Here is a 13,867-nt window from a genome sequence, read left to right as displayed (position 1 = left end):
CTGCTGATTTTATGGAAGACCATAAACACTTTCTGGAAGGATGGAGGGGAACATTCACCCAAACCCTGGCTCTGTTGTTCCTGGGCAAAGTGTACAGGAAAAAAGTCTCCAAGGGGTTCAATTTTTGTCATTTTAAACTGAATCATGTATTTACTTAAGATCGATTACCAGCAGACATCCTGGGCATTCAGAGGCCATATGAATTGGAGAAAGGGGAGGCAGGGAAAGTAGCACTACTACCAGACAGGATACAGTAATGTATGTAGTTACTGTCAAAATACTGCTGGTCTAAGAGCCTTTGTGTCCTCAGGTTAAAAGAGTTCAGGCATAACAGAGCTGGCATGATGGATGGTGGGCCAAATATGAGTGTGTGTAGGCTTCAGCCCAGAGAATTTTGTTCTTGGTGGTGGGTAAAGGTTGACTGGGCCATTCTGAAAAAAGGACCCTCTTCCTAAGTGGAGGCATGTTCCTAAAAACATTTGACATCTATAAAGTAAATGAAAAAAGTAGATTTACTTAAATATGTTTGAGTGTTTATAGGGATTTGATTTGTATATCTAAGCAGAAAGAAATGGCATACTTTACCTGTGTTTTAGTAGACAGCAGTGTTTCAGCACTTCTTAATCCTGCTCTCATCATTTGCACAAACCCAACTTTCCCTACAACAGCTGCTTGGACTTAAGGAGAATAGAAAAAAATCTGCTTTGAACACTTTACTGGCCTCCCATGTGCTGCCTCTACTACACAAACATGTCCACACACACACACACACACACACACACACACATCACACAACGTGTGGAAGCCTCCTTGCTGTGGAGCCAGTAAACTCATAGTTAAATTTAGCCATGGAGGCACTCAATATCATCTGTCACATCCGCTGTACTGGACCCCAAGTGAGACTTCCTCTGTCCACAGTCCGAGCATAACTCGGCTGCTGTTTACACTCTTTCTGAAGGAACATGGGCACGGATCACCTCCCAAAGATGGCAAACCTGCTCACCCGTTTTGTAATTTATCAGTGCAAACTACCCATTTGATAAACTTGATATGCATGAATTCAGGAATGTGGCACAGCATAATGTTAATACAGTTATGGTTGAAGCAAGAGGGAAATTCAAGTTCATGAACAAATACAAAATAATATGTGTTCACCTAGACCAGATGAGACTAACTGGCCCAGTGTGTCTGTATAAACCAGCCAAGGATTTGTTTCTAATACAGGCTCACTATCATATTCATGTATTCAGGCTCAAGACCAAATCTAGACTTTCTCGGGATTTAAAATATCATATTACGTAGACATAAGGTAGAGGAAAAAACTGATTTGAAAGATCACTTCTAGAAAGATTTATTCACACACAAACACAGACAGACATCTACACATCTATCACAATATTTCCTCTTCTCTTTCTAAACATTTCTCTCACTTCTCTCTCCCCCACTGCATCTGTCAGATTGTAGTGAATTTTATTAGTGAGCTGCAGGAGCAGATGTGTAAGTTTCAGAAGGAGATCAATAGCAAGATCCAGGAGAAAAAGGCCTTGGAGATCCCGGCTGACAGCAGCTCTCCAGTGGCGTGCCCTGCTGAGTCCACTGATGGCCAGGGCTCAAAGCCCGGGCCGTCCTGTGACAGAACCTTAGGGGTGATGCACAAACTAGAAGAGGCTCCAGATGGGCCTGATGGGAACACACACAGCCTGGGAGACGGTAGCTCAGATGCAGAGCAGCAGTACCACTGTGGAGGAAAAAGTGTAGGCACCTGTCTGCATGACTTCTAATGTTGTGTACAGCATGGGCTGCCTCACTTTGGTGTGTGTTTAGATTAAGATGCAAATGAAACAAGCACTCACCAAATATCCTTAGCAGCGCTCAATGTCAGTGTGCAACTTTCCTGTTTGGAAAAACAGCAAAGCTAATCATATTCATCTGTTATGCATCAATGTGTGACACAACTAATGGGTGCTTTTCATGCCATTTAATATTGTGTGTTATGTGCAGAGTTATGAACATGACCTGAATATCTAAATGTTCTGTTTTAGGGCTTACTTAAGGAGCTCAGGATTCTCAAGGACAAAGTGGAGTACCTGGAGGATCAGAAGCTACAGTATGAGAAGAAACTCAAAGCAACAAAGGTAAAAAAAAGTTCTGAATTTCATGGTGTCTAGACTTTGCAATACACCATCAGTGCCAAAATTCCACTGCTAACTGTCCACTCAACTTTCCTAAATGCTGTCCAATCCGATGTTCCAGCCAGTTAAGTGAGTCATTCTGTTTTGCACACACACCTATGTTTTCTTAAGAAGTCTGAGAACTATTTTACCTTCTATTTTAAAGTACTGTAGAAATAGATTTAATGATGGCTTAGTCCTTTTTTAATGTCCTACTTGTATACTTTAGCATGTTCCCATGGCATTAAAGGGACAGTTCACCCCAAAATCAAAAATACATAATTTTCCTCTTACCTGTAGTGCTCTTTATCCATCTAGATTGTTTTGGGGCTAGTTCCCGAGTTTTGGAGATATCAGCAGTAGAGATGTCTGCCCTCTCGATTATAATGGAACGATATGGCACTCGGCTTGTGATGCTCAAAGCGCCAAAAAATACATCTGAAAAACTCAATAGCACTGTCTCTTTCCAGAAATCATGACCCGGTTACTCAAGATAATCCACAGACGTTGTTTTGAGCAGTTTCATGTAGGAACTATTTTCTTTCTACCGAACTACACCCGCCAACTGTATCACCATGCAATTGCAAAATGAACAAATACTACATTTCACAGAAATATCTTCCTTGTTATTCTCAGTTTAGAGCTTTGGTTACTGGTAGCAGATTGCTAGACACTTTTTTTTAAAATCAAACTAAGAAAATCTTAATGCACACTAGAATAATTGGCTACAGATGTTGATATGGCAGATACAAACCTGTGGGGAATAATGTTTTGATAAAGTAAAACAGGGGTATGATGTGGTATGTGAAGCAAAAAGTATATTTTCCACCTTCCACTTTATTCTACACAACATACAGACCGAACACACTGGCAAATAGATCTGCCTGAACTTAACTTTATTGCCATCTGTTTTTTCCTTATACTCTGTAACTTATTTCAAAACAAACTATAAACTCCAGACTAGTATTTGATTCTCTAAAATTCAGAGGAAAAACATTTCTGCACTTTGTTGTGGTTTATATATATATATAGGTAGTGATGGAAGAAAGCATTATTATCTTACAAAACTTGGGTTTCAAGTGAGGACGTGTGCTGGCACTTTAAATTAAGATGCATGTACATGTCTTGTTCTTGTGAATGTGAATGCGTGTTTAAACAGACATGTGTTGGCACATACAGTACTTTTGTGCAGAACTGCATGTCCTTTCTGCTAAGATTTCTCACTGTGTGGCACCCACAGGCAGAGATCAGCAGCCTTCAGCAGCTTCTGCTCAGTAAGAACGCTGAGATCGAGAGCTTGCACACTCAGCTGCTGGCCAGACCCTCTCTATCCCCTGAGAGCTCGGAGAGAGGTAAGCAAAGCACCTAGCTTCAAGCCCTCGGCCACTCTGCCAAAACCTCTGACAAAGTTACCCAGCCTGATAGTTGACACAGTTAATGATTCCTTTTTGCATTCATTAACTTGCAGTAACAGCTGTGGGAAAAGTCTGTCTTGGCCCTTAATAACCTGTCTCATCATGGGTCTCTGTCTCTCTCTCTCTCAGAGGAGATGTACAGGAAGAGGCTAAACACCAAATGTAAGCCTGAACAGAACTTAATGAAAATTATTGTAAACCCATGGGCCATGTCTACTTTTGATCTTTAATTTCTTTCCTTTCTCCAGACATGTCTCTTTATTTTATTATCTTTTGTTTCTTTCTGCTCTGAGGGGAAGCTTCAATCACCAACTGGTTTCCAAAATTACTTGATGCATTATCTCTCTTCCCTCCGGCTTCTTTGTCTTTATGGATTTCTGAAAGCACAATGTCTTGTTTGTTCTTAATTTTGTCCATCATAGATAAACACTTATCTGGGGTATTTGCTTAGTATAATCACTGTCACTGAACAGCAATGCTGCCTGTATGCCCGCAGTTGTTACAAAGCAAGTGTCTATGGACTGTGGGCCCAAATATGTAAAAGCTGACATGGCTAAAGCTATGATTGGTGGATTAAAAAAAGGCTTGGGTGAATCTAAAAATACACGGTTTAGATGGCACTCTAGTAAAGGATAAATCATGCTAGCGTGTATTTTTGCCTTTACTTTTTTTCTAAATAACCCTATACCAATGTCTATACAAAATTCTACTTTATATGACATGAACAGCTGCCTATACAGATTAATAATCAGAGTGGGATTTCTCTTTATAGATCAGGAACTGCAGAAGCTTAGGAGTGGAATGAAATCACTGGTAGCTGCCAATGATGAAAAGGTAAGTTACCAGTGATCTGGAAACCTATGCTTTCTCTCTGGTCACCACCGCTGTATGTGATTATGCAGTGTAGAACAGCATGTGTGTTGTCATCAGTTTACTACAATGTAAAGTGTCCTACTGGCCTGCATATAGTGCTATCATCGCTGCTGTTTAAAAGGTTAGAAGGTAACTGTTTTTAGATGTTGTCATTTCTTAGAGGCGCCGCCCACCAACCATTTATAGTACAGAGGGGCTTTTGTATTCTCCCTCCCAGAGAATCTTGGACTTTAAAGACTTACAGACGCGGACCTACATGTGGCACACTAGTGAAGACACACACGTACACACACCCCAAGGCGAGCCATTTCAGGCAAAGCCACACTTAAGTAGGCCTCGACCTGCCAAGCCTAATTTTGGAGTGAGCTGCATTAAGAGAACCATGACAAAACCAGGCATGGGCACCACTTCAAAAAACACACACTCCACACAGCTCGTTACCACAACTAAGATTTCTACCCAGGCCTGTGTCAATCCCCTCCCTATCCACTATTATGATGTACAGACCATATGGTGAAAGAGAATCGGTTTTGTTGCATACTGGTCAATAACAGAGTGATGCACAGTCCATATGTGTGTTTCCTAATCTTAGATAAACATCTTAATTGGGTTTTGTTGGCCTTGAACCCCCTTCTCTGTTTTCTTCAGGACCGACGTATTGAAGAGCTCACTCTGCTCCTGAATCAGTGCAGGCAATTCAGAGAGGTCACTCACACCATAAGGCAAGGTAATAAGCTTATTTACTAATGTATCCTTCCCTTGCTGCATTTGTATTATGTTAGCAACAACGATTGAGCATAATGAAACCCACCACACTTCCTTTCTTAACAGAAACGTATGCCACTGATTTATTTGCGGAAAAAATAGTCCTTCTCTTTGTTCCTGTAGCTCCACCTGCTGTTCGTTCACTGTCAAATGGTAGGACTCTGTCAAGCAGCAGTGAGGAAGAAGAGCATGGACTGATGAAGAACACTGACTCTGCCAGTGCAAAATCTGAGGATGTAAAGTCTGAAGTGGGTAAAAACAATTAAGCTGGTCTCATACTAGCTAAATATTTTTGTTTGCATGATTTTGACTATTATTTTAGTTTCTCTAAATTAATTTTTTTACCCGTCACAGGTATCACAGGTTTCCACAAACAGCTCTTCCTCCCAACAAACATCTCTTTCATCAGTCCAGAAGGACAGTGATTCCAGGTACTGAAGCAGCTTTTTGTCAATGGAAGACCCAATTATCTCTTAGTTGGATTTTACTGAGATAATTGTGCTTTTATCTTCTCAGGACAGAACCACAGACTTTATCAAGTAGCATGAATGACCTAACAAATGGACCTTTACAAAAGGTATTTTTTAAATATCATACAAATCTAATATGCTAAGAATTTGTCATTTATCTTTTAATGTATATAATAAACCCTGAATGCTTCCAATCCTTATTTTTTCTACAGTATATATAAGCTACTGTACTTGTGTTTCTTATATGATTGATGCAGAAGAGAACTCAGAGTTTGCTCATTTGTATGAACATTATAGTGTTTTGTACATATATTTACAGATGTTTTCATGATATATCTGCTTTTAGCATGGTTTTGCTGTCTTTTCTATTTGTATCTGTGTGTGGTTTATCCAGAGTGGTCTGGGTGACAGCAGAAGTCAGACGCTGCCTGTGAATTCCTCTCTGTCAGAGCCGAATGGGATCGGAGACAGCAGCAGTGCAATCCAGAGTCAAAAGTCTCCAGATGGGAGTGAAGATGGAGACTCCAGCCAAAGTAAATCCAGACATATTAACTCAGGTTACACGTAATGTTATTTATGATATGATGGATAGTGTGCAGTAATAATCCCTGATATAGGATCAGACTTCCTTCTTCTGTGGAATTGTCAGGGGCCAGTTATTCCCATAAGCAAAGGCAGTATTCACATTTGGAGCAAACCACTCTCCTTTGACCAGACGAAAACTGTACCTTTGATCACAACTAATTGCAGAGGCTCCTGACAGAGCAGATGGATCATGGGATAGACTTTCTTACCAAACACACCCTCTCTCTTGCTTTTGATTGACCACATTCTTCCCAGCTCCACCCTTCCTCAGCTTCACTGACCAGTTTTAACTTGAGCCCCACCCTGATTTCTCTCTGACTGCTGCTTATATTATAAAGATCACACATTGTAAAATTTTGCTTAAACCCCTTCTTTTTCATGGGGCATTAACTGATGAATTATTTGCTGAACTCAATGGTCTGTAACCTGCGCTGCCTCTCATGAATGGAGCACTGTGAAAAGGCAGACCACCAAACAAGTGCTACTTAGCTCTTAATGTTCTGTTTGGTATGCAAAGAGGGGAAAAAAGGGTTTTTCTGCTTTCTACTCAATCATCATCATCAAGATATTGTCTTTAACAATGGCTCAACGACAGGAAACTATATATTTAGACAGTCTAAGCTTTTTAAATAGCATAATTGAAATGCTTTTTATTTGGCAAGATTACAATGAGGCTGTCTGCTCTAATGATCCCAAATAAACTGCCATTTTTAACTAATCAAATGCATCTATAAAATGTTGCATCTAAGTAGCCCTCTACAGTACATTCATATAATTTGAACCATATTTGTACTTAGTAGAATTCCACTGACTGTGTTTTTTGTAACTTTCTTAAAGGAAAGTTGGAGAAAGTTTATGACAGCACTTCAAGCAATAATTCCCCTGTTCATTCTGGAGCTAACACACAGCCTGGCCAGCGAGCTGTGGGCTCACCAGAGTACATGAAGAATAACAGAAGCTTCAAGAGACTCTGGGGAAAGTGAGTGTGTGTGTGTGTGAAAATACATTGATACATCAACAATACATCAACACAGATGATGATGTAGGTCAAAAACAGACAACCAAACATTAAATAGACCAAGATTTGAATAAAAAAAATATATAAATATGTACTGTAAGTCTAAATAATATAGTTTATATCAAATGTATTCAGTTGTGTAAAAAAGATATATAGGTTTATATGATGTAAAGAGAAAAAAATACAGATTTTTTTATTAAGAAATAATTTATGCATATATTAAACTATCCTTCTGCTACTACATTTACCAAGTAAACATTTGCTATAAAATGCCTGAAATTAAACAAAACTGTCAGATGTTGAGTAATAAATGATTAAGTGACTTTCAGTATTAAAAGACTACTGTAATTTAAAGTATTATCACCTTTATCTTACATTGTGCCAAATCAATTCTATTATTTTACTTTGAGAATGAAAGTAGTTTCCAGCATGTTTATCCAGAGAGCTACCCTCATCCATACAGACTTCGAAGAACCCAGTCTGGAGGGCTCCAGGCAGCAGATCCAGATGCCGGTCAGTTTAGAAGAGGTGGACTGCGTGCGACAGCAGGACCCAGACTGACCCGGACCCCCGAATCTTATGACCCTGCACGGTAAAGCTCAGTGTGCCTCTACCTGGCCTTGTAGTACAGCACTCCTATTTTAAGTGTTTGAGGGTTTTGTATCAGCCAGGTCACCATTATACTTCGCTGCTTTAAAATAATCTGATTTGGTTGTCCTGCCTCATCCCCACCTCCACCACTTCCTAAATAGAGGCTCTAGGGCTTCTCTTAGCATCAAGGGCGTGGGTTTGCATATGAACGGTAGGGACAATATTTTGGGAGGACAGAATTGTCCCTACCAATATTTGAGCGAACTCTCGCATTATCTTTGGAGTAAAGTCATATTAGATCATTTTGATTCCAGAGGCTAAGTCAAATCATTGGCAGAGATACATGTGACTATAGCTTAGCTGTTGTTTCAGAACAATGGACAGAGCTGAGAGAGAGAGAGAGAGAGAGAGAGAGAGAGAGAGAGAGAGAGAGAGAGAGAGAGAGAGAGAGAGAGAGAGAGAGAGAGAGAGAGAGAGAGAGAGAGAGAGAGAGAGAGATGCAATGCAAGCCACAAACAGCTGTTTCTATGCACCTCCCCCTGCTGATTTTGACAGAGAATCGTTCATAAATTCAGGGAGGGGGTGGGTTGTTGTGTCTCTACCAATGTTGAGACCAAGCATATGCCCTTGCTTAGCATAACAAATTCAGTTTTAAATATATGGTGTGATTTGTGTATTAAGATTGCCATTTTAAATACTTTATTTTTAATCAGTCAATAATCTTGTATGTGCTTTTTTTATTACAGTGATATGAATATTCCATTCAGCCAGTGGACCAAGGAGCAGGTGTGTGGCTGGCTAGAGGACTATGGACTGGGCCAGTATGTTAATCTCACCAGACAGTGGGTTGAAAACGGACAGACACTGCTGTCTGCCACACCTCAGGACTTTGAGAAGGTCAGAGAATAAAACAGGGCAGTTAATGTCACTTTAAACCAAACAATGCGAAAACATCTTGAATTTACAACTCAGTGATTACGTATTTATAAATCTCTGATACACAGTATTTAAGTATAAGATCAGAGAAAAAAATGTCCATGCATGGTGTGGGGGTAAACCACCAATATACCCCAATCTTAAATTTTATTGTGACAGTCCTTTCTGACCTTTAGGAAATGGGTATGAAGAATCCACTGCACAGGAAGAAGCTGCAGCTTGCTCTGAGTGCATTCACCACTAAAGTTATAGAGAAATCGTCAGAGCTGGACTACATCTGGGTCACCCGTAAGTCTGACTCTTTCTACATGGAATATTTTGAACTTCTCATGCTGCATGTTCTCATTTGAATCAGATCTACAAATAGAGAGTGACTTTTCATGCCACAAACCAAACAAAGAAATGTAATGTGTGAGATGTAAATATGTTTGCAAAAATGCAAATATAGCCAGAATTCAAAACCAGGAACTGTATCTTAACTGAGCAGTGAACATGTTTTGACAGCTGACAGCTAGTGAGTGAAGTGAATTAATGTCTGACTTTCACTCATTTAGGCTGGTTGGATGATATTGGTTTGCCTCAGTATAAAGACCAATTCCATGAAGCTCGAGTAGATGGTCGAATGATACAATACCTCACAGTGGTAAGACTTAATCCTGCATGTACTGTAACATTTTATATGCCTGCAAATACATTCATTTAAATTTCAGACATGATTTAAAAACAAAAAATAAAACAATGGTATGAATTTGTACACTTTCCAAAAAGTTCACTGATGTTCTTTTGCTGTTCACTCAGAATGACCTCTTGACTCTAAAGGTCACCAGCCAGCTTCATCATCTCAGTATTAAATGTGCCATCCATGTCCTTCATGCCAACAAATTCAACCCCAACTGTCTTCGACGTAGGCCAGGGGAAGAGGTAATGGTGGATTGTGCCAGGGTGTATTGTACGTAGCAGTTGTTTTATGTTTAATGTTATGGTACATTTTGTGTGTAAATTCGACACTCACAGCTGAGAGAATGTAACACAACAAGTGTTTTACTGAGGTGAACAGTTGCCCAAAAGATAGCGACAGACAGGCAGACGTTAAATGCTTTCAAACACAGAGCATTTTTCCTTTCATACAATTGCTTCCAAAGTCCTAGTGCTGTCTAAGCTTCATTCTGCCCACTTCTAGTGTATTTAGAAAAGGGGTTAAACAGAAATGAGTGAGATGGAAGGGGGTATAATGCCAATTCATATTTTTATTTTTAACTTCTTAGAGACAGCCCTCTCCCTCAGAGGTGGTGCAGTGGTCTAACCATCGTGTGATGGAGTGGCTAAGAGCAGTGGATCTAGCTGAATATGCTCCTAATCTGCGGGGCAGCGGCGTTCATGGTGGGCTGATTGTAAGTACTGTTGTTTTTTCAAGTCATATTGGCATTACATGCTTACATTACGTGCCTGGAGTCCTAAATGTGTTTCTGCCATTTGCTGTCAATATGCTCTTCCATAGATCCTTGAGCCTCGCTTCAGCTCAGAGACTTTGGCCCTGCTGTTAAATATTCCTCCACAGAAGACTTTGCTCCGCCGCCACCTCGCCACCGCCTTCTCTGCCCTGGTGGGGACTCAGGCTACGCAGGAGAAGCGAGAGTATGGCAATGCCACAGGCCATGTGCCCCTCACCACCACTGCTAAAGTAAAGGTAAGAGCACAATCGAAGAATCAAAATGTTCTGTGGTTGTTGCAACATGAAATCAAAATTATTTATTAATGGGATGGACTTTTTTGTGTTTTCAGCCAAAGAAGCTGGGCTTCACCCAATTCAGTCACCTCAGAAAGAGGAAACCTGATGAATCTGCAGATTATATCTGCCCAATAGACAGTGGAGCACTGACAGTGAATGGGGTTTCTCGCTTGCCCTCTGCAGCACTTAGGGGCCTCAGCCCCAGCTTGGACAGACAGGCTGAGAGGCGGGAGCTGGTGCGGATAAAACCTCAGGCTAATGGCCCAAAACAATAATTCAGAAAATACAGTAGGAAACTCCACCCTCTCCACCACACTCCCCTCTCACCCACTAAGTGATTTATCAGTGGAAAATTCTAATGCAGAACTGTACCCAAGATGAATCCATGTGGTGATTTGCTGGATGGGCTGCAAAGATGCTGTGTTTCGCAGGTGATGTTAATTGTCGTTAATGTATTTTAAACCAGATGTTACTTAAAGAATATTCATCTAAAATGGTGATGAATAGTGACATTGTGTGAATTGTTTTATGAAAGCTGCTCTCTGCATTCCTTATACAGTTGGATTCCAAAGCTTATACTTTAGCTTTAAAACAATGCATTTACCTGACCATTTTGTATTTAAACTTCTGAAGATTTAGTTATAATACTGATGACCGTTTCTTCTTATATATTTGGATTGACTGTACAGTATAATAGCTGACGCCAGTTACTTTAAGAAGGTTTCATTCATTTTCTGTATGACTGATAAAAAAACCCCGCAATTTAAATAATTTTGTTTCTACATGGTACACTTACTCTTCAACACCTTCAAATTAGGCTTGTTGGTATACTTTGGGATTTTCCTGCCCATATGTTGCCTTGTTTTATGAGATCTTTGTGAATATGCAGTAATATAATAAACATCAGGTCAACAGTTAGTCTTGTTGGAATTTTTTGAGAAGAAGAAAAAAAAGACCTAACCGAACTATTAGTCTCCATCAAAGCAAATGCTTTTGCTGCCATCGGGTGCTTAAATGCTTACTGTTGTCTCTGAACAGCTTGATCATATTTACAGATGTAGTTTTAAGTTGTGAGACTTTTTAATTGCACATGCAAATGATTAGCATTGTTGCAGTATATTTGAGTGTGTGGTGGCAGTTTTGTGTGTGTGGTGCCAGGACTTTTAATGTTTTAGGATGACATCACTTCCTGAGGATGGATCTTAGGACCTTGAATGGGCAATTGATCCAAGACTGCCCACTACTGGTTAAAAAATAAAAAAATGCAGGAATGCTTGGCACCCCACTATTGTACAGGAGGTTTGGTCTGTTCCAGCCCAGGTTCTTTAAAGTGGAAGAGCCTGAATAGCTGCTTTAATGTAGATGACAAGACTGAAATGGATCCTGGTTTGATTTGGTTGGTGTTAATTTAAATAAATGAATCAAACAATGAATGATCCTCTTGTTGGTGAATAATGACAGCTTCGATTTAAATTGGGTTGTTTTTACACAGTTGAAAAGTTTGTTTATAGTATAGAAAAAAAAGAAAGATACATTACCAACTTCACCGAAACATAATCTGGTGTTTAGGAGCATTTCCTGCTTATAGAGAGGCAGTTATAGACAGTCATGGTCCAGTGAATGTTGTTGACCCCAAAAAGATTTTCTGTGGTTTGTTTGTATAATCAAAAGGATGTAACACAATATATAGCTTAAATTTTAAACCATTTTCAACTATTTCTGACTATCTCAGAAAAAAATAACAAACATGATAGATCCTAGTACAAAGTACCATGTCTATGCCCCTTTGCATTTTTCATGATGGACAAGTAAAAGACAAGGAAATAATTCTGACAATTTCATTGTTCAACTACAACCAAGTGCCATGTTGTGTATTGCATTTTTGGTCTTCAAAATAAATAACTGTCTTCATGAGTGGGTCACATCAAATAAAGGAGCTCCGGATTGTGTTGCACCCCTTTAACCTCTGGCTAATTCTTTGGACTGAAGCGAAAGGGTAGAGTGGTGGTGATATGGCATCTCTTAACATACTGTAACTCAAAGGCCAAATGAAATGTAGCAGATACGATAGCCTTGATTAGTGCTAAATTTGCCTATGGCTTGCTATTTGCATGCTTTTAACTAATATCCACTTCATCTAATACCACTGTATTATAATTGTTATGCAGTTACTGTATTTGCCAAATGAGATAGACATGGTATTGGTAAGAATATTTCATTTCTACAGACTAAGTGCTGTAATGATACAAAGTCTCAATAAACGGCACCATGTGGGAGTGTTTTTTTTTTTTTTTTTTTTTTTTACAATTTCAGTCCTAATGAATCTACTAGGATTCTGCTGGCGTGTCTGGAAGTGTGGCAGACAGGGCAGCAGTCAGCTCCCCTCTGAACCCTCTTGCAGAAGCACACAGCCTCAATTAGACCAAACACAATAATTAGGGAATCTTTTACCTCTGCATATCATTAGTTCCCTAACGGAGAACATCCTGATCAATGATTACAAATGAAAGGTTCATAAATAAATTAGTCCTGCTGATAAGTGTGTAACACTGCTCAATTGATCCATGTTAAATGGAAATTAGGGGGCTGCAGGAGTGAGGATTGGGATAGTGGGTTTTGCAAATGTAAAAGTCTGAAATACAAAGGAGGTAATTGTGATATATGAATGTTTTTTTCTTAATGATTGGGAAGTAACTGCTGTATGTGATAAAAGGCAGCATAAATGCTGATGAAAAGGTATTTTAAAAATGTATTCTTATTTTAAACCAGCAGATGTCAGTGTTGCCTGTGGATATGTCGTGCCATAAAGACTACCAGCGCTAAACCTTCACAGTTTACTCTGAGGTGCACCACTGAGTATTTAGATATAAAAAAGCTTCTTTGTCTTTCAGCCATTCTGCATTATTGTTTAATTTCCCCTTTTTGTACTGTAGGTATTTGTTAGTGAGGGGTAACACTGTGACACTGCTTCGGCCCCTAATTTACTATAAGAGCGCGTGGCCTGTTGGACCGCATTACTACATTTGTAATTACACTTTGAGCTGGACAGATTGGAACATGGGAATCATTCCAGCGCAAAGGACATGAGAGGATGTTACATCATTAATCAGATACTGGGCTCAGTCTCAGGTGGTTCCAAATTAGAGTTCTGGAGTTTGTGTATTGGTCAGGTGGGTGATGGACTGTCCAGGATTAGAAACAGAATTGAATAATATTATATGCACTTTTAGACTGTTAAATAGTCAGAATACAAATTATCACTTTCAAGAATACAAACAGGCATGCATTAAAGCATTAAAAAAACTGTAAATATA

At 39.5% G+C, this 13,867-nt stretch overlaps 1 protein-coding gene across 7 annotated transcripts in view; it reads left to right on the top strand.

Moving 5' to 3' along the window:
* ppfibp2a (PPFIA binding protein 2a) overlaps positions 1–13,867 on the top strand; it is a 28,834-nt gene extending 14,967 nt beyond the window's left edge. For 4 of the 7 annotated variants that reach the window (XM_044201187.1, XM_044201196.1, XM_044201213.1 and 1 more), the window contains 19 exons: positions 1,458–1,754; positions 2,043–2,135; positions 3,412–3,523; positions 3,716–3,748; positions 4,359–4,420; positions 5,108–5,186; positions 5,348–5,472; positions 5,579–5,655; positions 5,741–5,801; positions 6,089–6,227; positions 7,117–7,258; positions 7,761–7,889; positions 8,635–8,785; positions 9,001–9,112; positions 9,379–9,467; positions 9,623–9,745; positions 10,090–10,215; positions 10,323–10,511; positions 10,607–13,867. In XM_044201187.1, the coding sequence (XP_044057122.1) occupies positions 1,458–1,754; positions 2,043–2,135; positions 3,412–3,523; positions 3,716–3,748; positions 4,359–4,420; positions 5,108–5,186; positions 5,348–5,472; positions 5,579–5,655; positions 5,741–5,801; positions 6,089–6,227; positions 7,117–7,258; positions 7,761–7,889; positions 8,635–8,785; positions 9,001–9,112; positions 9,379–9,467; positions 9,623–9,745; positions 10,090–10,215; positions 10,323–10,511; positions 10,607–10,828 (2,361 nt within the window). In that variant the 3' untranslated portion in view covers positions 10,829–13,867. The remainder of the gene's footprint in view (positions 1–1,457; positions 1,755–2,042; positions 2,136–3,411; positions 3,524–3,715; positions 3,749–4,358; positions 4,421–5,107; positions 5,187–5,347; positions 5,473–5,578; positions 5,656–5,740; positions 5,802–6,088; positions 6,228–7,116; positions 7,259–7,760; positions 7,890–8,634; positions 8,786–9,000; positions 9,113–9,378; positions 9,468–9,622; positions 9,746–10,089; positions 10,216–10,322; positions 10,512–10,606) is intronic. The other 3 variants (XM_044201198.1, XM_044201197.1, XM_044201206.1) reach the window with 3 other exon arrangements.

The sequence above is a fragment of the Siniperca chuatsi genome, linkage group LG1 (assembly GCF_020085105.1).
Source record: "Siniperca chuatsi isolate FFG_IHB_CAS linkage group LG1, ASM2008510v1, whole genome shotgun sequence".
In the NCBI taxonomy this organism is placed as follows: Eukaryota; Metazoa; Chordata; class Actinopteri; order Centrarchiformes; family Sinipercidae; genus Siniperca; species Siniperca chuatsi.
Note: the sequence above shows the minus strand (reverse complement) of the source record. Positions and strands in the feature narration are given on the sequence as shown.